Source organism: Pygocentrus nattereri, chromosome 22 (genome assembly GCF_015220715.1).
Source record: "Pygocentrus nattereri isolate fPygNat1 chromosome 22, fPygNat1.pri, whole genome shotgun sequence".
Lineage (NCBI taxonomy): Eukaryota > Metazoa > Chordata > Actinopteri > Characiformes > Serrasalmidae > Pygocentrus > Pygocentrus nattereri.
In genome coordinates, this window is record NC_051232.1 from 3,994,712 (window position 1) to 4,022,580 (window position 27,869).

Below are 27,869 nucleotides of genomic sequence, written 5' to 3' on the forward strand. Positions count from 1 at the left end.
AATCTATTACATAGGCAATCATCTAGCATGTCTGAGGAATCCCAGAGAACATCATACTCATGATGTACCCACTGGTGAATAAGATGTTGGTCAAGTGTTGCCTTCCAGCACCCACTGTAAAGATCAAGGGGAGATGAACCACTGTGAGTTTGCTAGGTGATGGATGTTAAAATGTTATCAGTGCAGCAGGTAGAAGTCGTTCCTGATGGTGATATGAAGACGTCAGTATTGCACACAGAACTTCAGGAGTTTCTCGTGTGGTCAAGAGGAGGCTGACTTGCTCACTAGCTGTTTGTTGGCTTGAGGAGCTGCTCTGTCATTAATGGTTTATCCCCTTATCCTCTAGGGAAGTTATTGTCATATTGATTCTAAGGTTTATTGTTCCTCAACTGCTATCAATTATTCACTATCTACTTGGAAACTTTCAAAGAACATGATTGTGATGGTGAGAAAATAAACATTCAACTAAAGTTAAAGTTCAGGAGGTTGAAAAAGGTCATCAAAGTACAGTGTCTACATAGTCTGTGGTCTAAGCCCAAATATAATGGTTATTACTGAAGGTACTGGCATTGTCAGAGTCCATGTGTAAACCCTTTAAAGCTCTCACCTTTAGCACAAACAAGCCCAGCAATAGTTTTAACAGTTTGAAGCCATCAGTGCTGAGTAGAGAAATACTGACTCTGGTTGCTGTAACAATACCAACAACTGATTGTTATTAAGACCATTAAAAGCTTGGTTTACCCTCGTTTTTCCCCAAGGAGTGTACACTAAAGCTAGCATACGTCTGGTGGTTGGTTAGTGTAGTGGGTAACACCTCTGCCTTCTACGCTGTAGGCTGGGGTTCAATCCCCCACCTGGGTAACCACCCTACACTATACCAATAAGAGTCCTTGGGCAAGACTCCTAACACCACCTTCACCTTCCTGTGTAACAATAATCAAGTTGTAAGTCGCTCTGGATAGGAGCGTCAGCCAAATGCCGTAAGTGTTCAGTGTAAGTGACTCACACTTCATTCAGCATTGATCACTAGGATTCAATTCAACTTTATTAAACTTCAGTGAAATATGAGAACATCCTCTCAAAGTCATCGTCAGCATGTGAAGACAAAAAGTCCAAAAATAAACAATTTGTCTTTGTTTGAAATACATTTGTAATACCCTGGAAAGACATGGCTATCGCTCAACAGTTACGATGGTTAGTTTTTTGAAAAATCAAGAACATTAAATCGTTAAAAGGCTACTAACTGAATGAAAAGACAGAGGAACACAACAAAGGATGAAATCCCTGAGGAAGCCAATAAGCCAACAAACTTGGGATGTAATCAAATCAATCACATTCAGTAAAGTAGATAGATCATCAAGAAGTGACTTTATCTAGACAAATTCAAAACAATCAACTCCCTGATCTCCCTCTACTAAAACTAAGTCAGCTCCAAACTTGATGTCTGAGGTACCTTCATTCTTGGACCTCCTGATCGTCCAGCGTACTCCTCAGAAGTTCTACATTTTCTCAAATTTTAACCTGAGAATATGTGCTGAAATCAGAGCTTTCAACTGTCCTCGTCTTCAGTCGTTTCTTATGACCACTCGGGACGTCCAATGAAGCATAGCAAACATCATTTCCAACCTGCAGTTATTTTGAAGATATTTTTGCTTAAGACAATTAATATATAAAGTACATCCATCAAATAAATGAACTGTTTTGAGTCGACTGTATTTAAATTGCTATATGATATAGAATTTGTTTACATCTCATACCTCATCATGTTTTCTCATGCTGATATTCCTTTGCTGGTCTGCTTCATGATCAGCTGTTATGGTTGGGAGGGACACGACATCATCCTCATTATTTATTAAGATGTGCAGTGATTTAGAAACATTCTGCCGTTCTTCGTTCATTCGCAGAGTTGACTTTGATTCACTTACAAATATGAACAAACATTCTTGATATTAGATATTACTCCCTGTCAGAGAGAGTCATCGTACCTTTAGTTCTGGTGGTGCAGATGCAGTACACACAGATGGAGGAGAACACTGAGGAGATGAGAACACACACAGGACACACACTGACCAGCAGCTTCCAGCAGACACTACAGTCTGATACAGGAGGGGTGGAGGGGGTTTCGGAGAGATTGGCACAAGGAACCGTTGTGTCTGAAATAATTAAGAAAATAGAACTGGATTCAATGAGTCAGCAGAACTTCACCTTCATTATTTGCTGTCCTAGGTGAAGTTTTACTCTGAACACAACGTTCTTGATGTTTCATGGCTTTAAATTTTGCAAGAAGCCCAGATCACAAGAATCAGAAGGTCAGAATGACTAAACTCACCCTGGAAAGAGAGGAAAGTGGTTCTGTTCCCATCAAGATAAAGATCCTCTATTAATCCATCTCCATTCTTATTTCTAGAAAACATGGTCTCATGTAGAGCGCAGTAGTACAAGCCAAGTTCTGATCCAGTGATGTTCTTCACCAGCAGATCGTATGTCAACTTGGACTTGTTCTGATGGCACTAGAGCGTCACAAAGTCCACGATGAGATGAAGAAAGTTTACTTACACATTAAAAAAACATCAAAAAAAACATCTGCAGATCTCTTCTGAAAAAAATGGAAGCTGTAATGAAAGGCAAAAAAAATTGAGAAATACTGAAAATTTGGATTGTTATTACATATTTAATTCTGCAACTTCACCCTTTTTTCCTAATAATGGATTATTGATTAAGTGACCCTTATTAGTCCCACAATGGAGAACTTCCACCTCTGCATTTAACCCATCCGTGAAGTGAAACACCACATATACACTAGTGAGCACACACACACGGAGGACACTTGCCCGGAGTGGTGGGCAGTCCAATCCACTGCACCCACTACACCTCAGTCATGTGCTGTCGGTTCTGTGGGATCAAACTGGCGACCTTCCGGTCATGAAGCTGGTTCCCTAACCTCCAGCCCACATAGTGTAATGACTGTTTCACTGGAAATTAAATCAATTAATAATGGTCTTTTACTTTTGCACAGTACTGTATATTAAAGCCCAGAATTCATTACATGGCTCACGCTTTCAAGTCTGCAGCAATTTATACAAAATAAAACTGCCGAAGTGATTTTTTATTTTTTCCCCCATGATTAGCTAAATCAGGTACCTTAGCAGGTCACTGTCATGAACAACATTTGTAACCCTTTGAGCTCAAAGTGAGTTAAATTACACATTTGGCCATTTGAGACTATACACTAGACCAGATTCTAGACCAGGTGTCACTTATAAGTCAGTCTCCATGTTAAAGACACTCAGCTGTAAGCAGATCTGAGATCAGTCAGTAAAGACAGTCAGTGAACAGTGGCCTGATGTGGCCTGAGCTCAGGGTCTCACTGTGGTTTTCCTGTTTTTGTATGTATGAACTTTGATGCCATCAAGCTTGAGGTTGTGTGTATCTGATGTTAATAAACAACCACTTTCTCTTTACAGTCTAAACTGAGCATGTGTACTGATGTCATTGTCATTATTAAGTTTACCTTATAATTAAAATGATGGAACCCGTTACCAAAAATTAAGAACAGAGTCCATTCTTTATTTTCACATCTATTCATATGGAAATTTCTGCCGTTCTGTTATGTTCTACATTACAACGTGTTGTGGTGTAACACCCAAAGTGTCAGCCATTCTCCACAACTTCAGTGTCAAACTAAATTCCAAGGCAGACCTTCCCTACCAGCTACCAGCTAGGAGAAGGTTCATCTAAAGTATCCAACAAAGTCAAAGTCACACTGCAACCTCAGAATTTCATCCTTGGCCCTTTTGTGGTTACCAGCAAATGTGGGGGAAGTAGGACCATAAATACAAACATCTGTATGCTCCAAGATCACATTCACTGGGTACTACTGCACTGGTGTGTGTGAACAATTCTGAGTAATGCAGAGATCAAAGGAGGATAACATCCTGTCAACAATGGCTTAGTAGAATAAAACCCAGTGATGATGAGATTAAGCAACTACAAGGGGCCCTTCACACTAAGATAGACATGATTTGCAGGACTTCAGGGGCAGAAGGTCTGGAGCTAGCACAGGTCAGACTCTTTTACAACTCAGAGTTTCATATTTTCAACTGGGAATCTGTTACAGGACGACAGGGAGGCCGACCCAAGTGCAGACGGGAAAAAACATGAGAAAGGCTCTTAAATGAAGTGATGGCGTGCGAAAGGAGTGATACTGCACAATGGGCTAAAGAATGTTCTGAATGGTAGTCTGAGGAGTCACCGCTGTGCAACCAGCGAAAATAGGAAAAACAGCTCAATGAATGGGAATGAAAAAATGCTGGGAAAGGGCAGACAAAGGGAACATTGGAAACAATATGTTCAATCAAAGGCTGAGATAGAAAAGTGAAATAAAAGAGAACCAGAAAACAAAAGACACTTCCTGTTATTATGAGGTTAGCTTCATGTTTCATCTGATTGTTCTTTGTAGAACAAACACTTTTTGATTAGCTTGAAGCCGTTTCTTGTTTAAGCCTTCTTTTTGTCTTTTCAGTAGTTTTGGAGCAGTTTATTCTTTTTAGGCCTATTTTTCTTTATTCTGTAGTTTTGGGGCAATTTCTCTGTTTTTTCTTACATTGAATTGAATGACACTGAGTACCATACCGGTCAACCCTGTCCAAAGGTGTGACAAACAGCTGCTCTTTGTCACGGTCTTAAGTAGAGAACCCCACAGGTGTGGCAGAGTGGGCCCTAATCCAATTCTGGGAATTGGAGTTCAGCCAACTGACTGAAGTGCAGCTTGATCCAACAGTTTCTTTATCATAGTAGTAGACCATGCAGAACCCCCCTGAAGAACACTGCATGGATGATCATCTGGGTACACCAACAGCAGATCAGAAGAATCTCAAAGAACTTCTCTATAAGGTAGTGCTTTTACCACTTCTGAGTCCAAGATGCATCACCTTTACCTCCTAGAATCCTCTTTCAATCGTGACTGTGATCTTTGGCAACCATTGCCTCGTGTTGGTCTTCTCTTGATGATGGGAGCATTGCTCCTTTCCAACACTTGGAAGCAGCAACTGCCTCCGTTTCAACATAAATGATGATCCTAGATATGGTAAACCATGATCCACAGCAATTCTGCATGCCTGTCCTCACTATGCTTGGCTCCTCAAAATTGGTCAGACAGAACTCATGCTTCCTTATGTGAAGAAGATTTGTCCCAGTCTTTATTCTTTTCTCATCATTGATTTCATCTATATACAAGTACTTTAAAAATTAGTTGCTTATTTTTGCCCTCCACCTGTTTGCACTAGATATACACACACACATATTTTCTAAGCTGCTTATCCTTCTGGGTCACAGGGGAAGCTGGAGCCTATCCCACCGGTCATTGGGCAGAAGGCGGGAAACACCCTAGACAGGTTGCTAGTCCATTGCAGGGCAGACATGCAGTAGATACCTTGACCTAAACTCTAGGCATTTTATAAGTTTATGCATTTTAAGGATTATTATACCACAATAAATCATTTAGTAACAATAATAACACTGGTAAAGCATATAGTCTGAAAATACATGTCCTCGGAGTTTAGCAGCCATTCTTACACTTACTATGCTAATATTAGTATAAATCACACACAGTTCACTAGAATAAAAAACACCAAAAAAAACAAAAAACATTTTATTAGATTTCAATGAAATATGATAAAATCAATCAAAGAAGCAGAAAAAGAAATTATTTTTGTTTGTCTAGAAATACATTCGTAATATTGTGGAAAGACATGGCCATATCTCAATAAACATATTCAAAAAAGTGACGATTATATAACAGACAAGGACATAATTAAAAACACAACACAGGGAAAGGTCAGGGAGAAGCCAAGAAGAAAAGTCTGTGACCTCATTATGGTACCTATAACAAAAATATTTGAAGAGTTTAGTCTTACTAAAATCAATACATTCTGTATATGAACTACATTCAGTAAAGAAAACTCCATGATCTAAAACGACAACCCCATTTGCAAAATAGTTGGGACACTGTGTAGAATGTAAACAGAAATATGATGTGCAAATAATTTTTAAGGAAAATACTACATTGAATTTGATGACAACACATTCCAAAAATGTTGGAACAGAGGCCATGTTTACCATTGTGTTCCATGTACTCTTCATTTAACAGCACTCATTTGGGAACTGAGGAGGCACTGCTGTAGTTCTGAGGGTGAAATGCTTTCTTGTAATTGTTTAGTATAGTACTAAGAACCATTTGTCACTGTGAAAGACCTCTGCATTTAACCCATCCGTGTAGTGAAACACCCACATACATGCACACTAGTGAACACACACACTAGGGGGCAGTGAGCACGCTTGCCCGGAGCAGTTGGGGGTTAAGTGCCTTGCTCAAAGGTACTTCAGTCATGGACTGTCAGCCAAGGGGATTGAACCGGCAAACTTTGAGTGACAGTACTGGTTCCCTAACCTCCAGCTCACGACTGCCTACGACTGTGTGAAAAGGACTTAAGCTGCTCAACAACTCAGGGTCTCCTTTGTCGTATTTTTCACTTCATAATACAGACAATGTTCAGTGGTGACGGGTCTGGACTGCAGGCAGAGCAATGTTGTAATACATGCAGAATGGGTGAAAGGGTTAACTCTGCTCTAACTCTGCTCTAAGCAGACTTTGCAGCAAGCATAGCTACTGTCCTTGGCAGTTTTGCACAAACAACTTGCTCCTCTTATCGGGACAACATTCTGTCCAGAACCATTTGTTCTCTTTCGTAGGTAAGATTATCGTACACAGAGCAGAAGCCCCCCTCCTTTGGGCAGTTCCGGTGGTCCGTGAGTGTCAGCTTAGCATTTCATGACTGTTAGACAACTTATTTGGGTCCACCCTGTTTGCTTGTACGCAACAGGGCAGGACGTGTTTGTATAAAAGAAGGAGTGCCCTTCTTTCTTTGTGCAGAAGACTTAATAAACTCTTTGATTGATTAAGAGAGTCGTTCTGTCTTCCTGCACCGAGCGCTCCCGCTGCAACTGAGACTTTCCACAGGACAGGTGATCCACTCTCTGGTTCCTCTTCATGAACGGACCAAAAACGGCCGCAAGGTTTGCCGCAAGGTTTCTGCGACTCGATTGCGGCGTTCGCCGCGTCGCTCCGAGTCGCTCCGAGACCTCATTTCTGACCTTTCCCTCCCCGGGGGTGCTGTGCTCCTGCAGTATGCAGATGACCTTCTGATCTCGGCCTCTGACAGCTCCACGTGCACTGAGGTATCTAAACTGGTCCTCATGCGCTTGGCTACCCTGGGCTTCAAGGTTTCACTAAAGAAACTGCAGTTCTGCCTACCCCAGGTCCAATATCTGGGTCATGAACTATCTCAAGGTCAACGCCTCCTCTCCGCTGACCGAGTGTCATGCATCACGCAGCTTCCCAAGCCCGCCACCAAGCAAGCTATGATGTCTTTCCTCGGCCTCATCAATTACTGCAGACAGTGGATTCCTGACTGCTCCGCGCATGACAAAACACTGCGTGCCTCCTTCACTCATGAACAGGCCATGACTCATCGCCTCACATGGACTACAGCCATGAACTGTGCATATTCTGCTCTACTGTCCTCACTGCAGTCTGCACCAGCCTTGGGCCTGCCCAACTACGCTCTGCCATTTCACCTGTGGGTGTTGGAGTCGGGGGGCACTGCTGCTGCGGTTCTGGCTCAGCCCCACGGGGGAGGTTTGCGCCCTTGCGCATATTATTCTAAAACATTGGAGGTTACGGCCCGAGGCCTTCCGTCCTGTCTCCGAGCGGTCGCGGCGTGCGCACTAATGGTACAGGATGCTAAAAAAATCGTTTTAGGTCATGACTTGACCTTACACACCTCTCATCAGGTCTGTCAGCTCCTAAATAACTACACAGCACTTGTCTGCTCAGCGGCGTGCAGGCTATGAGAACATTTTGTTGAACACCGAAAACCTCACTGTGCGTCCGCACTCCTCACTAGATACTGTCTCTTCCGCTTTAATGCGTTTACATCTGTTACCACACGACGCCTCCAGTCCCACTCTAGACGTGCATGACTGCGAGACCCGTCTGGCCGGTGAAACTTCTATTCGCCCTGACGTGTCTTCCACCCCGTTGCCTTCTGGCCTAGCATTTTATGTTGATGGATCATGTTCCGAGCCATCATCGGATGGCTCAAGACCAAGATGTCACTATATACACGGACAGCCGTTACGCTTTCGCCGTAGTTCATGATTTTGGGGGAATCTGGCATCAACGCGGTTTCGTTACTACTGATAACAAACCCATTTCCCATGCGTCGCTTATCGAGGACCTGATCAGGGCTAGCTTCCTGCCCTCCCGACTCGCCGTTGTTAAAGTTCGCGCTCACCAGCGTAGTAGTGACCCTGACTCTGTTGGTAACAATACCGCCGACTCTGCCGCAAAACGCGGAGCTCTTCATGGCCCCACTTGCCCTTTTATGAATTCGGCTTCCTTCTCCTGTGCTGCACTCACGGTTGACTTACTTCCTGGTCTTGATCTTGACTGTATTCAGGCCACCGTCTCGGATTCTGATATCAAGCATTGGCTGTCATCGGGCTACGATCCAGCCGTCAAACCGCTGCGCGACGCCCGCACATTGTGTTCCGTGTGTTCCGTTCCTCGTTCACGTTTTTCATGGTATTTCGCATCGGGAACGAAGAGGGGTAAAGCATGACATGTCCGAATAGTTTTGCATTCACAATTTGAACTCTGCCGTTGATCGCATATTAGACCGTTGTCTTACATGTGCACAGAATAACCCAAAACCGGCCGGACCGCACCAAGTTCTTCCTAAACCGGAAACACCTTTCCAAGAATGGCAAATCGATTTCACACACATGACGACTGTAGGGCCGTACAAATATTTATTGGTCTTAATAGATACATTTTCTCGTTGGACAGAGGCGTTCCCATGCAATAAAGAAAATGCAAATACAGTTGTGACAAAACTATGCCAAGAAATCATACCGCGTTACGGTGTCCCCTTAGGAATAGACTCCGACAAAGGCACACCGTTCACCTCCAAAGTCACACAGATGCTCGCGAAGCACCTGAGCATAGACTGGGCTTTCCACATCCCCTATCACCCTTAATCCTCGGGTATGGTCGAAAGGGTTAATCGGACTATAAAAGGGCGGTTATGAAAGGCCATGCAGACGCAGAACATCACTAATTGGGTGAAGGTTTTACCTGTAGTTTTGGCCAAACTGCGGATGGCGCGCACAGACACTCTGGGTGGTCTGTCGCCGTATGAAATTGTCATGGGACGTCCTTCGGACTTGGATGTGCGTCGCAGCGAGTACACCGCAGGGTTGTTAACTGTTCTGAATGAATACTGGGAGAGGGTCAACCAAACTATCACAAACCCTCCCAAGGTCCCAACCCATGCTTTTAAGCCGGGCGATCAGGTATTGGTCAAGAAATTTGAGAGAAAGGGTTTTTCAGACTCCCCTTTCTCTGAACCCACTACTGTACTCGCTGTCACACGCACGGGGGTATTAACCGATCTTTTTCCACCGTGGATTCATGCCTCCAGATGTCAGTCAGCCCCGCAGTGATGTATATACATGATAGACGTCTAAATATTTTTGTTTCCTATCTCTAACCTGTCCTGTGTTACAGAAGTATGTTGCAGCTAATATTAATCCTGTGCCTGGTGGAACGTGCTGGCGGATCCCCCATGGATAACGTTTTCTGGCAGTATGCTAACTGGACTGCCAAGCAGTACACCAATGACTCCTGCTACGTGTGTCACCTGATGCCTTCCAGTGTGAACAAGCACTCCATGACCACGGCCCCTCTGGATCTCTCTGCTACTCTGCAGGCTGTAGCACACACCTGTCTGTCTCCTGACTGTTTGAATGTTACTCATTATGATTACCCTCACATTAATTATTCTCTTTTTCTATCACAGGATTTTTGTTCTAAAACTCGCAACACTACAGATCTTGCTACATGTTTGCAGTACATTCTTAAATATGTCCTTACTAACTCCTTACTAACTCCTTATTAACTACTTACTCCTTATTTTGCCATGGCTGTCCCCATTATCTGTATGGTTTTGCTGTTGTTGTGTTTGGGTCCTTGTTTTTTTCAGATGCCTCATGGAAAGGGTCTACGCGCTGGCCTCTGCGATGCGACCCCCGCGGCCCGTATACCAGCCTCTCATCTCCAGCACCAACCATATGTATGTGTGTTCTCACGCACCACGGTAACTCGCCCTGTTATGCCTCACCAGTTGGTGAGGCATAAAAGAGGGGAATGAAAGGGTTAACTCTGCTCTAACTCTGCTCTAAGCAGACTTTGCAGCAAGCATAGCTACTGTCCTTGGCAGTTTTGCACAAACAACTTGCTCCTCTTATCGGGACAACATTCTGTCCAGAACCATTTGTTCTCTTTCGTAGGTAAGATTATCGTACACAGAGCAGAAGCCCCCCTCCTTTGGGCAGTTCCGGTGGTCCGTGAGTGTCAGCTTAGCATTTCATGACTGTTAGACAACTTATTTGGGTCCACCCTGTTTGCTTGTACGCAACAGGGCAGGACGTGTTTGTATAAAAGAAGGAGTGCCCTTCTTTCTTTGTGCAGAAGACTTAATAAACTCTTTGATTGATTACGAGAGTGGTTCTGTCTTCCTGCACCGAGCGCTCCCGCTGCAACTGAGACTTTCCACAGGACAGGTGATCCACTCTCTGGTTCCTCTTCATGAACGGACCAAAAACGGCCGGTCCTTTCAATGGGGTTTTGCGTTGATGAAATGTGCCTTCCCTGAAAAAGATGTCATCTGAATGGCAGCATATGTTGCCAAATCATGTATATATACTTCAGCATTAATGGTGCCTTCACACCATGCCATGTGCAGTAATGCACCCCTATAACATAATGAATATTGGCTTTTGAGCTGTGCACTGATAACAAGCTGAGTGGTCTTTAGCCTGGAGGACAGTGTCCATTATTTCCTAAAAGAATTTCAAATGTTGATTCGTCGGACCACAGGACACTTTTCCTCTTCCCCTGAGTGCATTTTAAATGAGCTAGGGCCCAGAGAAGGTGGCAGCATTTCTGGATCCTGTTTATATTTGGTTTCTTGTCTGCGTTTTAGAGTTTTAACTTGCATTTATGGATGCAGGTTTCTGTGTTTCTGAGATCAGTGTTTCTGAGATCATGTAGTGATTTCCACTACTTAATCATATCTGTTTTTAATGCAGTGACACTTGAGGGCCCAAAGGTCACAGCCAGCAAATTCAGGTTTTTGGCCTTGTTCCTTGCATACAGCGATTTCTTCAGATTTTATTCTTTAATGTTATTATGTACAATAGATGATGAGAAGCAAAAGTTATTTTCTATTTTATGTTGAGGAACGTTTTTCTTGAATTGTCTCTCATAGAGTGGTGAATTTACATTTTGCACAGCATCCCAACTTTTTTTGAAAATTGTACATCAAAATATGTCTTTGCTGAGTTACCTTAACTCCTTGAACATCCGGCATAGATATGAGTAGTTTTACATTTTCTCAACTTTCACTTCAGAATATGTGCACAACTCAGATCTTTCAGCAGTCCTCTTTTTCAGTCTTTTCTTTCCACCACCCGGGATGTCCAGTGACGCATAGCAGACATCATTGTCTCCAATCTACAGTTATGTGAAAGGCATTTGTCAACTAATACTTATGAAAAAAAGCAACACAGAAATGACCTACCTTACTCTAAGCTCACTGGATGTTGAAGGTAACTGGTCATTTAAGTTGCTATATATATGTTTATATAATATATATAATGTATGTGTACATATGTTTGTAATACCTCATTACTTTTTCTCAGTGTCATTTTCCCTCGTTGATCTGCATTACAATCAGCTGTTATGTTTGGGAAGGACATGATAATATTCATAAGGGTCACATTATTGTTAGAAAGAACCTGCTATTATAAATTTTCCTGGAAGAATTGGCTATGATACATTTACATTCCCTGTGCAACCAACATTTATTGAGATATATATATATATTTTTAATGACCGTGAGAGAGAGTACCTTTAGTTGTGTATCTGCAGATGCAGCACACACAGGTGGAGGTGAGGAGAACACACACAGGACACACACTGACCAGCAGCTTCCAGCAGACGCTACAGTCTGATACAGGAGGGGCGGGAGTGGTTTGTGGGAGATCAACAAAAGGATCAGTCATGTCTGAAATAAAATGAAAATGTGGAGTAGCATTAAATAAAGCAGAGGAATTTACTACTTATTGACAGTAGTAGTGGCCCTATTTGCCACCCTATGCAACATTTTACTTGGAACACAATATTCTTGCTGCTTGCTGCTTTCTCTCGGCAGGAGAGAAAGAAAAGTGATTCTGTTTCCATAAAGATAAAACGTCCTCAATGAATCTACCTCCATTTTTATATATGGAAACCTTCTCATGTCGAACATGGCAATACAGGCCGAGGTCTGATTCAGCAGCAGATCATGTTTTATTAAAGATATTCCCCACAAGATATTGAAGAACTTCAAGCCCTCTTGATCCAGGAGACTCTGTCTGTTATCTGGACAAGTGAAGTTTATTCGCTGTGCGTGCAGGTCTCAGACATCCAGCTAGCCCGTAAGACATTGGGCTAACAGTTATACAGCTGGACTGATGCCAAAATTAGACCCAGCTCATACAGGACAAGTTACAGGTGTGACAAAAATGACCATATAGGGGTAAACACACAAAATGCGCAGCCTAAAGTACAACTTCAGCACATGTGCACAGATACAGCACATACAACCATAAATTTCTTCAATACACAATGAAGTATCTTCAGTGGATGTAAGGAGAGTGTGAAGGTTTTCTCAACCATTGCTAGTAAAAGGTTGGACCCCCTTTTTCCTTCAGAACTGCCTTAATTCTTCGTGGCAGACTTTCAACAAGGTGTTGGAAACGTTCCTCAGAGATTCTGGTTGGTTATTTGAGTTTCTGCTGTCTTTCTATCATCTGGAACCAGTCTGCCCATTCTCCTCTGACCTCTCACATCAACAAGGCATTTTCGTCCACACAAATGACCGCTCACTGGATATTTCCTCTTTTTCGGACCGTTCTCTGTAAACCCTAGAGATGGTTGTGTGTGAAAATCCCAGTAGATCAGCAGTTTCTGAAATACTCAGACCAGCCCGTCTGGCACCAACAACCACGCCACGTTCAAAGTCCCTTAAATCCCCTTTCTTCCCCGTTCTGATGCTCGGTCTGCACTTCAGCAAGTTGTCTTGACCACCTCTACATGCCTAAATGCACCGAGTTGCAGCCATGTGATTGGCTGATGAGCTATTTGTGTCATCCAGCCTCTTTTTAACATTTTTTAAATTAAATGACCATATTAATTAACCGAGAATGTGACTCTAGTTGACAACTTGGGCCCAAGCCACACTCAAGTCACATGTCAACTGACTCGCCACTTCACTCTGACTATTTCTTAAATGCCTTGTGGACTTTGAGCCGGAGGTGAAAATACAACTGGCAGTCTTGAAGTGGTGAGTGAATAAATCCTTTAATTTCACAGATGAACATGTTTCCACATGTCTGACTTTGCGCATGACTGTAGCAACACTGACAGTCATTACTGCATATTCATAGGACATAATTTGGCTAGCAGGTATGCTGTCTAGCACACTAGCTATTATAGCTGAAGACGTCAGCTAATCTAGCTTCAATTTTTAGTAAGTTAAAGATCACATTCCTTTAAAACTCACTCAAAAGCTTTACAGCCTCACCCCAGTGACTTTAGACTTGACAGTCGCACCAAACAGTCGACTTTGACGTGGACACCAAAGACTCGAGACTCAGAGACAAACCAACTTGTGAAAGTCTTTGCTAATCAAGGAGTCCAAATTCAATTGCTCATCCCAACATTTGAGCTCAGTTGTATTTCTAAATGTAATCTCAAAAAAGCAGTTATAAGCATGGCTTCTCCCCATTCATGTCCATCAGCTCAGTGACCAAAACGGCACAAAAATGACTCGAAAATGCACATAGTTGTGTGAAATGGCAGGGTTGCTATTCCTAACAGCACTAGCTCAGTGAAGAGCTTGACCAGACAGTTATCCAACTAAAAACATCACCATGTTCTCCTCTGATGGGAATTGAAGTGAGTGTTGAGCTATTAATCAGGTAAAGCAGTTTACAACTGGCTCTGGTGACTCTGTTACATCTATGAAAAGGGAAAGATCTGTAATGACTCACTCAGGAGGTAAATATAAAGCTTAATTTTTACTAATTGCAAAAAAACACCCAATACATAAGGCAAAATGGCAAAACACTGGTTAAAAACCAGTAAAAAAAATTCAACAAGGAACACAAAGACTGATATAACAAGAGACGATCAGGGAAGAAAACCAGGTTAAGAGGACAGACAAAGGCTAAGCAAAGCACAAAGTAAAGGTTGTTTGGAAAAAGCAGGATATAAACAAGACATGAAATGGAAAACAAATGAGTACCAGCTGAGTAAAATGGATGAGGCCTGGATTCTATGGTTACATGTTTCATTAATAAATGTATGGAATGTTTTTTTTTCTAGTTTGGAATTTGTGCTAAACCCTCATCACATGTTCTGTAAGTGACACTTTACAAATCTAAAATAATTTAGATTGTACTTGCATTGTAATTACATAAAATGGCTTAGGATGTGCAATATAACTATTACATTTACAGCAATACAGCTTAAAATAGCACTAAAAGACAGATTTAGGATGAAATTCAAACATAAAAAATGAATTATTCATAGGTCACAAAATATAAAGAATAAAAAAATGCAAAAAAAAAAAAACATAAAGGTGGACGTTATGGTATTAGAAAAGCAGTAAGTCATAGTCAGTCTTACCAAGGAAAGTAAGTCGAGTGGTCGTCTTTCCATAATGATAAATATCCTTTAGAATGCCAGTTTTATCTTTGGAATCCTTTCTCTCATGTACAGCGCAGTAATACAGGCCGAGGTCTGATTCAGTGATGTTCTTCACCTGAAGATCAAAAGTCTTGTTGGAGAAATTCCACACACTTGAGTAACGTGGAAAAGTACCAAGCATCAAATTCACATCTGACATGATGAAATGAGGTTGATGCTCATGTGAAGAGTTTCTAAACCAGACTATACTAAATCCAGACTCCAAAACACAGTCACAGTAGAGAGTGACGTTGTCTCCTGGTCTGACTCCCCTCTCCACTTCTGCTCCAGAGATCCTAGGGAACAAAACACCTGCAGCACACCAATTATGCCTTTTAGTGAACAAGGAAGGATCAGAAAGCCTCACATACCATGAAATGAATCTTGGGTACCTTTCTACGTTTAATTTTACAAGTTTTGGAAGCTGCCTTTATTCAGAGCAAAATACTTTGTTGTCCACCCAGAGAAAACATCCTTAGGTAGTGTAAATAAGGTAGAGTCCAAAGAGACCCTTCAACTGAGATCTTGACAGAAACAGGAGTCAGTGCTGATAGTGCTTAGATACAAGCAATACTCAATGTAAAGATGAGACACTGCTGCAATAACAGCACTTTTAAGACTAATCTTGGAAATGTCGCACAAGAAGATCGGTCTTCAGTTGATCTTTCAAAGAACTTGCAGCAGATAGCCGAGTGAACTTCCCTTGAGTGCTGTTCATGCACCCAGTTAAGTTTACTCGACCACCTGGTGCAAATACAGAGAACAATCTTAATGTCTGCCTTGAGGGATGGTGGGTCAAGCCAAGTTGTACTTGAAGCTGAAACGTTTGGCTTTTTTGGCTTTAGGCATCAAGTCTGATGAAGGCTGCTACAGTGAGCCATTGAAGCGTATGCAGTGATGGAGTGACACTGGTGAACTTACAGTGGACTTTTCAAAAGCTATACCAGGTCAGTTCCATCAATGTCTCAGTAAAATCAATAAATTCCACTTGTGCTAAAGATGACATTAGTTAGAATGCACAATAAACATGAAAATGAAAAGATGAGAAAGTTTACTTACAGACGAGAGTGATGAGAACAGCTCTTGATCTCTCCATCTCAGAGACTGGCGCTGGGTGGCAGCTGGTGGTGAGGGTGTTTGAAGCGGATGTCTGTGCTGTGATCTGATTGGTCTGCATCAGTGGAACATTTCTATTTTTGATTATATTCCACAGCAGAGTGGTAAGTCTTGATGATCAAAGAACTCCCCAGTGAGAGATGGGCAAGCAATTCAACAATGTCGTTGTTGAGGAATGACTGGTCCATATCTCATATCTCATGTGTTGCAGTATTAAGAAGAGTGAATACTGTAAAAAGTAGAACTGTCAAACACTCAGTTTCATTTAAAACCAGTAATTCGGTGATGTATTACATTTTGCAACACTGATAGCAGAGTAACAGATTACCTTAATATGGTTTTCCATCTGTTTAAATACAGCACTACAGGCGTCTGTAAATTACTTAAAGCTGACTAGGTGAGTCTGAATGGAAAACAAACAAACAAACAAAAAACTTCTATATATGCAGGCTGTCATGATTGGCCCCTCCCAGTCCTGTCCATGTGCTTTTTGTTTACTTTTTCATCTACGTGCTTCTTTGTTTTGGTTCTTAGTCCATCCCCTTGCCTCGTGACTATGCCCCTGATTGTTGCCACCTGTTTTCCACCTGTCCCTCGTTATCCTTGTTAATATTTAAGCCCTGTGTTTGTTGGTCTTTGTTTGCTTTGTATGCTTGTTTGTATTGTTTATTAATTAAGTGATACTTTTTTAGTCCCACAAATGGGGAAATTTCACCTCCGCATTTAACCCATCCATGAAGTGGAACACCACACACACACACACACACACACACACACACACACACACACACACACACACACGGGGCAGTGAGCACACTTGCCCGGAGCGGTGGGCAGCCCTATCCACAGCACCCAGGGAGCAATTGGGGGGTTAGGTATCTTGCTCAAGGACACTTCAGTCATGGACTGTTGGCACTGGGGTCTGAACCTGCAACCTTCCGGTTATAGGGCCAGTTCCCTAACCTCCAGCCCACGCATGCTTCACTGCATGCATGTTTTTCACCATGTCTTCTCACATATGAGAGTTTAAACAGCATTATTCTGATATGGTAAACATTTTTCAGCGCATGGTCAAGGCTTGGGCCACCGTTTAACTGCTGTGTATTCTGCCATTGTTCAAGGAAGTTCTCAACGATACGTCTTTGGAGACCCTGAAGCAAATGTATGCTTGGTTTTAAATTGGCTGCTGCAAGTTGCTCAAACTTCAGTGAAGTGAGTATAATTCATTATTAGCTTCATGTGTGATATTCACAGCCATTTGGCGCAAGACCCTGTGCATATTGTGGAGGAGGGAACATGGTTGAACATCACATGCAAGATAGAGAGCCAGTGATGTCAAACAAGCAGGCTAAGTAGTTGATAAGATTCACCTGTGCGTTGTTTGTGCCACCCTACTAAAAGCCATGTTTTTTCTCAGTAGGTGCCAGAGCCCAGGGAGAGAAGGTGATCAGTGGCAAGGAAGACTCAACACTGGGGCATCCTCATGAACGCGCTCTTTAATTTTGAAAGCTGGCTGTGACGCTGAGTGATTTGGGTTGTCAGAATAAAAATGAAAACTGTGTCTCCACACCCTGCTCCCAGTGTCCTCATTCCTCCCAGAATCCCAAAGGTCATCATAGTGGTGCTGAAACATGGGATGTGCAGACAAATGCTGCCATGGAGTCCTCACTGCTCTCCCTCCTGAAGCAGAATCAACATCAGGCTGTCCTGGATTTCCAGGGAGAAAATCAGGCCCACTTCAATGCTCTAAGACACCATCTCCCTCATGAAGGACAAGCCAGAAGTGTTTGTGGAACTCTTTGGGAGAGTGGACAGAAGACTAGGGGTGGTTAAAGAAGGACTGGGTGAACTGACTGTTCCCCCGACTCATGCTTGAAGCCTAATTTGCCACACACAGCTTCCCACTTATTCACAGCTGGAGTAAGACAGGCTAAAAAACGCTGTCCTTTAGAGAGCTGGTTGGACTCCTGAACAACACCGTCAATGGTTCCGCTTGTCTATAAGTCCCCTCTGGGACTTCCCTCTGGATCAGTCAGGTGACGAGATACTGAAGCATGTCTTTGACCAGATGAAAACACTGATGGTAATATATTTGAGCTAGGAATACTTATCCCCATCTTTCTATAATCAAAGATGACGCAGTACACTCAAACATCAGAGGTTCCAACCCAGCAGTTGGTATGAAAAAGCCCCAGGAAATTGTTATTCCATGGAGGGGCACCTGGGGCAGGAAAAACACTCAGTCCTCTAATGGACATTCACATGTACATACGAAGGTGTTGCGCACAATGCCACAAATATCAGCTCGTGAACCCCCTGGCCATCCCAAAAGTGTCCACTTCTGCTTACAATGGTCCGCTTCAAAAGAATTGACATGGACCTTGTCAAACCATTGGATAGAAGTGCACGTGGGTATCACTTTGTATTGTTTATAGTAGTTTATGCAGTGCAATATCCAGAGGCAGTAACTCTTTGAAACATTCAGCCCAACAGAAACTGTCCCTGTTTCTCTGGCTACAGTAGTTACTGAGAGAGCTGAGCTAGGACCAGAGGTCCACACAAAACTCAGTCATACCCTGGTTCCTTATGGTGAACAACTCTCCCCATCCCAGAAAGCAGAGGTAGCCAGGTGGCAAATGGTATTTTCTGACATGTTTCACCTCAATAAACTTCTGAGTTATCTATGAAAGCTACCAGGCACATGCAGCATCTGGCTGCCCTCAGTTAAAGAGAACCTTGCAAACCATGGATGCAATGATGTTTGAACTCCAGAACTATCGGTTGATTCAAAATCCGACCATGTTCCATGGTGGCGTAGACGGTTTATAATTTGGTAGCTTCATATGCTTTGGCTCTGATTTTTGCCTCAGTTCCAGCAGTCTCTGTCTTTTCTCAAGTAGTCTTCCCCTCCTGTTCTCTCAACTTTAGACTGTTTCCTGCTGTCCAGCTCTCTGACAACTACCCAACTCCACATGATTCTGCTGTTGTAGTTTTGTCAGCCCCATGTTTCAGTAACCATGCAGTCTTTGTTCCACCTTGAGGCTCTGCTTGTCTGTTATGAGGCTATTATTTTTAACCACAGATGTTGGAGTGTGGTGCAGCAGGCAAATTGCCATTTGAAGCACTGTTTCATTTATTTTCACTGTTTCAATGGCTGTTAATCTTAAACAGTTAAAACGGACAAGAAAAAAAAAAGTCTTGTCTCAGTTTATATAAAGACACTTAACAGTTGTTTGATGTGTCCCGTTGTGTGAATACCATGTCATACAATACCATTTCCAAATGTTTGTGTATGTTTAAGGTATCATAGCAATCATTAAGACCAGATTCATCTTGTTATGCAAGCCAATTACTAAAGAAGGCCAATAATCAATTTTCTCCAGTGTACCTAGTTGTATACTTGTAAGATAGATAAGTAACTCTGCTTGTGTATGATTTTCTCCATTTTCACTCAAGTACTCAAGTCATAAATTGCAGAAAAATACAAAAAAAGAGAATTACCTTAACCTTTTCTGTGAGGGACTTTAGTTGGTATTTATTAAAATGAAAAAGTACATCAGCACTGAGATTCAGTCTCTGTACACAGTGCAAAAGGTATTGTTGACATCACTCACAGGTGGATCAGATGGTCCCTCTTGACTGTCTCCTGTTAACCAATCAGTGGAGGCAGGACTTCGAGTTCAAAACCTACGGATTAATGCTGCTCTGTTTGAGTAAACGCCCGTTGGTTGTATTTGTCATCTTTTAGCTCTTTTGCTCTCATAGCTCTGGCCTTGGCTCTGTTATTGTCACCGTCACTATTAGCCACATCCATAGACATGTTCCCGTTCCCATGCTCACCTCTAGACTGTAGCCTTTTGTGAAGGTAAAGATGTCTTTGAAAAGTGGATTTAAATCTTTCCTTGTAATAATGTCAAAGCATCAATTTTAAATCTGCTTTTCAGAGTTGCTCAAACCTTAGTAAACTGAGCACCTTAAATCAGCCGTGTGTGTTATATCTACACCCACTTGTGCCCTTTCTTAAATGCATGTATGACAAGGTATGTGAGGGAGATAAGTGTATGTTGTATTTCTCATTCACACATAAAATGTGTGTTTACGCTTATCTACACTACTTGGAGATTGAGTTCTTCTGTTACATCTGTCCATCGGCCTCTTAGTCCATGTTTGGTCCACACCAGCCCTTGCTTTGCTTCACGGAAAAGACCTATGGAAGGTGTTTTCCAGAAGGCAGGGTGGTTCTGAGAGCAGACTGAATCAACTTTCACTCTTAGAATTCTCTGTTAATCGTGAACGTGATCTTGATTTTGATGCCAATCCCCACTGTAGAGATCCAGAGAAGCTCACTACATCAGCTTCGTAAAAGATAAGAGGTCCTAACAGAGCAGACGTAAGTCTTCTTTTCTATGTAGGCACAGGTAGTTGTTGGAGGCAGCCAGATACATTACATCACTACATCACTACACACTCGCATTTACAAATAGATGAAAAAGTAGTTGTTCATTTTTACTCTTTGCCCTCATCATAAATGCTTTTACCCCATAAACTGTAGCTGTATTGTTCAGTTATTCATTTTAAGCCTTATTATTCCATAACTATGAATTGTTAATTAACTATGATGAAACTAACAAGTTCTGCAATTATGAGTGTGATGGTCCTTATGTTTTAGTGGGTAAAAGATGGAAGGTATCATTTTACTAATGCTGGTATAAATCATCTCATACACCATTGACTAGGATTAAACTCCACTTTATTAGAAGTTAATGTAATCAGTAATTTCTCAAAGTAAAAAGAAAATGCATGTTTCTCTAAAAGTACATTAGAAATACTGTGTAAAAATGGCCCCCTCTTAATAGTCACACTGACTTCTTAAAAAGTTCAGAAATTTGACAGAAGAGGCATCTAAACAGCTAAGGATTAAGAGAACAGACAAAGAAACAAACAAACACAACACAGGAAGGAGGGGAATTAAGGAAAGTCCATGACTCATCATTATGGTACCTGGGATAGTAACATTTTGAAACAGTACTGTTACTAATAATATTACACTCTCAGAAATAAAGGTAGTAAACTGTCATTGGGGCAGCGCCCCTCTTGTCACTGGGCTGAGAGCCTCAAGGGTCCCGCTCAGTACCTTTAGTGAGGGAACATAACTGAACCATAATCCACTGAAATAAGATTTTCTAAGCTGTACCGACTGCACAGCCCTCGTCTCTTTTTATTTTATTGTTCTGTTTTAAAATATTCGGTTATGAAAAGGTACAAATGCAAACTTTTCACCTGGAGAAATCGATTCAAGGTTCACAATTGGACCTTAAAACCACTGCTGTACCTTTGAGGAAACATTTGCAGGTTTGTACCTTGATGAACGAAAAAGGTACCTGCACAGAACCTTCATTTCTAACAGTGTATAAAAAACTTAAAAAAAGAACAAATTAATTAGACTTGGTATTTGAAAAGTAAAATTATTTCTATGAATTTCTGTATAGTTCTAAAAAAAACGGACTCTGTGAACTGATTTGAAACAACTTCAAAATAGCATTGCTGACGGAGGGACCTTAACTCCTTCAGTCTCCTGAACATTCAGCATACTCTCAACAGGCCTAATTTTTCTCCACTTTAACCTCAGAATAGGTGCACAAATCAGGACCTCCAGCTGTCCTCTTCTTCCGCCGCTTCTCTTTGCCGCCTGTTATATCCAACAAAGCATAGCAGACATCATCATCTGCTCATCTGCTCATCTTATGGTTGGGAAGGACCCAAGAATTCATAAGAATAGAAAGATCCCATTCCTCATCTTATTTTCTGAGCAAGCAAAGTTTATTGACTTTTTAATATGAGACATACCTTTGGTTCTTTTACGACAGATGCAGTACACACAGGTGGAGGAGAGGAGAACACACACAGGACACACACTGACCAGCAGCTTCCAGCAGACGCTACAGTCTAAAACAGGAGGGGTGGTGGGGGTCTGGAGGAGATCAGTGCAAGGTGAAGAAAGTGAGACGGTGGAGCTTCTTTGATTAAAGTCAGCAGAACTTACCATTTGAAAACAGTAGCCCTGTTTGCCAGTCTAGGCAAGATTTTACTAGCTTCACAATGTTCTTGCTGTTGAATGACTAATCTTACCCAGGAAATTGAGAAAAGTGAATCTGTTTCCTTCACCATAAACATCCTGTGAAATTGTTCCTCTTTTAGGGTCATATTTTTCATGTGTAGTACAGTAGTAGAGGCCCAGATCTGATTCAGTGATGTTCTTCTCCAGCAGATCGTATGTCCTATTGGAGTCATTCCAAACATGAGAGTAGCGTGGACATGAAAAATGTTCAGTCAAGTGAACCACAGGAGGTTGATGCCTGTGCGAGGATTTTCTCAGCCATGCTATTTTGAGTCCATGCTCTTGGGTACGGTCGCAGTAGACGGTGACGTCGTCTCCTGGTTTGACTCTCATCTCCACGACTGTTCCAGAGATGTCGGAGATCGAAACACCTTGAATAAAAAAAATTAAATAAATAAATAAAAACAACGATTTACATCGACATTACAGCAAGAGGTTCTGATGGCACTTCACTCTCAGAATAAAAGGTACTAAACCATCGCCACGGCACTTTTAGGTAAGGAACATAATTGAGATTGACTCCACACACCTTGGCCTCGTCTCCACACACCTTGGCCTCGACTCCACACACCTTGGCCTCATCTCCACACACCTTGGCCTTGACTCCACACACCTTGGCCTTGAATCCACACACCCTGGCCTCGACTCCACACACCTTGGCCTCGACTCCACACACCTTGGCCTCGTCTCCACACACCTTGGCCTTGACTCCACACACCTTGGCCTCGTCTCCACACACCTTGGCCTTGAATCCACACACCTTGGCCTCGACTCCACACACCTTGGCCTCGACTCCACACACCTTGGCCTCGACTCCACACACCTTGGCCTCGTCTCCACACACCTTGGCCTTGAATCCACACACCTTGGCCTCGTCTCCACACACCTTGGCCTCGTCTCCACACACCTTGGCCTTGAATCCACACACCTTGGCCTCGTCTCCACACACCTTGGCCTCGACTCCACATACCTTGGCCTCGTCTCCAAGCTTTTACTTTATGGTTCTATTTTAAAACATTACTTCATGAAAAAAGACCTTTTCCCTAGGAAAAACCTAATTAAGGTGGGACAGTTGGAACACTGTAGTACTTTTAAAAGTACATTTTTGTACCGCAATTAACAAAAAATGTACCTTTTTACTCCCATTGTATGTTGTCAGGAAATACCCCATGAGATGAAATTGAAGAGGTGTAGAAGTTCACTTACAGACGAGCGTGATGAGGGCGACTCTTGATCTCTCCATCTCAGAGACTGGTGCTGGGTGGGTGACGATGGTGAGGGTCTTTGAGGCGGATGCCTGTGTCAAGGTCTGATTGGTCCACGTCAGTGGAACATTTTGTTTTTCACTTGCGTCCCACAGCATAGCGGTTAATGTTGTTGTTCAGACAAGCTCACCAATGAGAGACATGCACACTGGTCACATGCTTCCTGACCAGTCACTGCATACAGCAATGGTTTTGACTTGGATGCATAATTAACCCAACTCTCCATACTAACTGTTGACCTTGGAAAACCATCAGTGTGTATAACAAGATTTCATATACAAACAGTGACACTGGACATATTTTGAGCACATGTTTCAATCAGACTTAAGTGATGCTTAGCAGTCCTGGAGTGCTTGAGTTTGCTCTAACATATCTGGCTCATCAGTCAATGGTCAAATCAAATGAGGTGAACCAGCTTTACAGAATTTACTGTATGGTTCAGGTGGTTATAAATCAGTCTCAAAGTCAGGATTAGACAACTGCCTGCAGATCTGAGATCAGGTATTAAAGTTAGTCAGTGAGGTTTCATCTAATATGGCCTGAGCTGTAGCATCTCACTGTGGGTTTCCTGTGTAGGCATGTCTGAACTTTGTGCCTAGTGAGCTCTCAGACTCAAGGTTGAGTATGTCTGTTATCTCTGTTGAGCAAGTGAAAAGGAGCACTGGCCCAAACACAAACTTGCTTGTCATTATCCGTTTAATTAAGTATTCGGGATGGCACCGTTTACCAGTGATAGAATCCACTGTTTCAGGAGTGAAGTCCCCAGTGTTGGACGACTGTTTAATAAACAGAGTTTGTAGTGGTAATAGAGGTCTTCTTAGGTCTGATCTGTGGGTGGTGAATTGGAGCTGGAAGATGTCAGTAACTATGTCCACCTGCACATCAGAGGTTAAATATAGTGGTTGGTATAGTGTATAGTGGTCGGTTAGTGTAGTGGGTAACACCTCTGCCTTCTAAGCTGTAGATGGGTTCAATCCCCCACCGGGGCAAGCGCCCTGCACTACACCAATTAGAGTCCTTGGGCAAGACTCCTAACACTGCCTTCACTTACCTGTGTCAGCCAAATGCTGCAAATGTAAATATTGGGTCAACCCGAGCTTAGCCTGACGTTCCTCATGTTAAAAAATATCAGAAATTGATCTGTTTGGATATTTATATTGACACGGACTCTGCTGGGACTCTTCTATTATGCAGCCCCTGTAACCGTCTTAGTTCAGTCCACTTTCTTAGCTTGTAAACTTAGTTGGGCTATTGTGTGCATGTCATTGCTTCTTCTGCACATGTCTATGTATCTGTTTGTTGTGGCTTTGTTAGAAACTGAAAGGAGCTGCTTTTTATCTCCGCATATTTATGAGGTGGGTGTCACTAACCACAGGTGTTTCCATGACTCTGTGTGTGTGTGTCTGTGTGCAGTGCAGAAGAAAAACTGGTCAACAACAGTTATTTCCTTTATTATTTCTCTAAACTTAAAAAAATACAATTTTGTCAAAGGCTGTTTTGCACATTAACTGCACGTAAGCTAGATCGGTTTTTCCACTTTGACCAGGCCTGTAAATTGCATCAGATGCAGAACAGATGTGAGGTCATTCAGTAAAGACAGTCAGTGAACAGTGGTCTGATGTGCTCTGAGCTGCAGGGCCTCGTTGTGGGTTTCCTGTTTGAGAGCGGCTGATGTTTGCTCCTCTTAGGGTTGGAGATGGGGGAGGGGGAGCTGCACTGCTCATCAGATAAAGTGTTTACACACTTTTTGAATGTGTGTCCATATATGTGTGCACATTGTGATGATGTCCATTGACGGTGAAACCAAGGGATATCACACACGTCATATGAAGACGTCAGTACTGCAGACAGAACGTCAGGAGTTTCTCGTGTGGTCAAGAGGAGCCAGACTTGCTCACTAGCTGTTGGTTGGCTTGAGGAGCTACTCTGTCATTAATGGTTTATCCCCTTATCCTCTAGGCAAGTTATTGTCATATTGATTCTAAGGTTTATTGTTCCTCAATTATTCACTAACTACTTGGAAACTTTCAAAGAACATGATTGTGATGGTGACAAAATAAACACTCAACTCCAGAAGGTCCTTGGTTAAAGTTCAGCAGGTTGAAAAAGGTCATCAAAGTACAGTGTCTACATTGTCTGTGGTCTAAGCGCAAATATAATGGTTATTACTGAAGGTACTGGCATTGTCAGAGTCCAGAGTGTAAACCCTTTAAAGCTCTCACCTTTAGCACAAATTAGCCCAGCAATAGTTTTAACAGTTTGAAGCCATCAGTGCTGAGTAGAGAAATACTGACTCTGGTTGCTGTAACAACACCAACAACTGATTGTTATTAAGACCATTCAAAGCTTAATGGTTTACCCTCGTCTTTCCCCAAGGAGTGTACACTAAATCGATCATACGTCTGGTGGTTGGTTAGTGTAGTGGGTAACGCCTCTGCCTTCTACGCTGTAGACTAGGGTTCAATCCCCCACCTGGGTAACCACCCTACACTCTACCAATAAGAGTCCTTGGGCAAGACTCCTAACTTCACCTTCCTGTGTAACAATAATCAAATTGTAAGTCACTCTGGATAGGAGCGTCAGCCAAATGCTGTGAGTGTTCAGTGTAAGTGACATCATCTCACACTAAATTCAGCATTGATCACTAGGATTCAATTCAACTTTATTAAACTTCAGTGAAATATGAGAACATGCTCTCAAAGTCCTCGTCAGCATGTGAAGACAAAAAGTCCAAGAATAAGCAATTTGTCTTTGTTTGAAATAATCAAATCAAATCAATCACATTCAGTAAAGTAGATACATCAAGAAGTGACTTTATCTAGACAAATTCAAAACAATCAACTCCCTGATCTCCCTCTACTAAAACTAAGTCAGCTCCAAACTTGATGTCTGAGGTACCTTCATTCTTGGACCTCCTGATCGCCCAGCGTACTCCTCAGAAGTTCTACATTTTCTCAAATTTTAACCTGAGAATATGTGCAGAAATCAGAGCTTTCAACTGTCCTCGTCTTCGGCCGTTTCTTATGACCACTCGGGACGTCCAATGAAGCATAGCAAACATCATTTCCAACCTGCAGTTATTTTGAAGATATTTTTGCTTAAGACAATTAATATATAAAGTACATCCATCAAATAAATGAACTGTTTTGAGTCGACTGTATTTAAATTGATATATGATATAGAATTTGTTTACGTGTCATACCTCATCATGTTTTCTCATGCTGATATTCCTTTGCTGGTCTGCGTCATGATCAGCTGTTATGGTTGGGAGGGACACAACATCATCCTCATTATTTATTAAGATGTGCAGTGATTTAGAAACATTCTGCCGTTCTTCGTTCATTCGCTGAGTTGACTTTGATTCACTTACAAATATGAACAAACATTCTTGATATTAGATATTACTCCCTGTCAGAGAGAGTCAACGTACCTTTAGTTCTGGTGGTGCAGATGCAGTACACACAGATGGAGGAGACCACTGAGGAGAGGAGAACACACACAGGACACACACTGACCAGCAGCTTCCAGCAGACACTACAGTCTGATACAGGAGGGGTGGAGGGGGTTTCGGAGAGATTGGCACAAGGAACCGTTGTGTCTGAAATAATTAAGAAAATAGAACTGGATTCAATGAGTCAGCAGAACTTCACCTTCATTATTTGCCATCCTAGGTGAAGTTTTACTCTGAACACAACATTCTTGATGTTTCATGGCTTTAAATTTTGCACAAAGACCAGGTCACAAGAATCAGAAGGTCAGAATGACTCAACTCACCCTGGAAAGAGAGGAAAGTGGTTCTGTTCCCATCATGATAAATATCCTCTTTTAGTCTTTCTCCATTCTTATTTCTAGAAAACTTGGTCTCATGTAGAGCGCAGTAGTACAAACCAAGTTCTGATCCAGTGATGTTCTTCACCAGCAGATCGTATGTCAACTTGGACTTGTTCCAAACATGAGAGTAATGTGGAAGTGTCGAGTCCTCAGTTAAATGAAAGAGAGGAGGTTGATGCTCGTCTGAGGGTTTTATCACCCATACTATTTTAAATCTATGCTTCCAGGTGCAGTCGCAGTAGACGGTCACATCATCTCCTGGTTTGACTCTCATCTCCACAACTATTCCAGAGATGCTGGAGATCAAAACACCTGGAACACAAAATCAAACACCAGATTAAACAAATATCTCAGTAACTAATAAGTTCTGATGGCACTAGAGCATCACAAAGTCCACGATGAGATGAAGAAAGTTTACTTACACATTAGAGTGAGGAGCACAGCTCTTGATCTCTCCATCTCAGAGACTGAAGCTGGGGGCTGACAATGGTGAGAGTCTTTGAAGCGGATGTCTGTGCCTGAGATCTGATTGGTCCACGTCAATGGAACCTTTCTGTTGTCGATTCCGTCTCAGCATAGCGGTTAGACGTGTTCAGACAGCCCACCAATGAGAGACGTGCAAACT

At 42.3% G+C, this 27,869-nt stretch overlaps 1 protein-coding gene and 2 long non-coding RNA genes across 3 annotated transcripts; all 3 read right to left on the reverse strand.

The window, feature by feature from the left end:
• Positions 1 to 1,452: 1,452 nt before the first annotated feature.
• LOC108415917 lies at positions 1,453 to 27,869 on the reverse strand. Its single transcript, XM_037533013.1, has 6 exons — positions 27,667 to 27,869; positions 27,330 to 27,556; positions 2,330 to 2,471; positions 1,986 to 2,153; positions 1,758 to 1,810; positions 1,453 to 1,626 (listed from the first exon to the last, which is right to left on the reverse strand). Exons 1-6 carry the CDS (start codon positions 27,701 to 27,703, stop codon positions 1,510 to 1,512), a joined length of 744 nt encoding a protein of 247 aa, XP_037388910.1. The 5' UTR covers positions 27,704 to 27,869; the 3' UTR covers positions 1,453 to 1,509.
• Positions 11,475 to 14,998, reverse strand: LOC108415918. Its single transcript, XR_001857097.1, has 4 exons — positions 14,855 to 14,998; positions 12,033 to 12,188; positions 11,806 to 11,858; positions 11,475 to 11,635 (listed from the first exon to the last, which is right to left on the reverse strand). It is a non-coding gene; the product is annotated as an uncharacterized LOC108415918 (long non-coding RNA).
• LOC108416802 lies at positions 26,290 to 27,318 on the reverse strand. Its single transcript, XR_005129387.1, has 4 exons — positions 27,188 to 27,318; positions 26,844 to 27,011; positions 26,616 to 26,668; positions 26,290 to 26,484 (listed from the first exon to the last, which is right to left on the reverse strand). It is a non-coding gene; the product is annotated as an uncharacterized LOC108416802 (long non-coding RNA).

Excerpts from the sequence above, each read along its gene's own strand:
- LOC108415917 (XM_037533013.1), bottom strand. The coding sequence starts at position 27,703 with ATGGAGAGATCAAGAGCTGTGCTCCTCACTCTAATGT. Across the intron at positions 2,472-27,329 it reads AGTTGACATACGATCTGCTG|GTGAAGAACATCACTGGATC; the intron begins GTGAAGAACATC and ends TACGATCTGCTG. Across the intron at positions 1,627-1,757 it reads GCATGAGAAAACATGATGAG|GTTGGAAATGATGTTTGCTA; the intron begins GTATGAGATGTA and ends AAATAACTGCAG.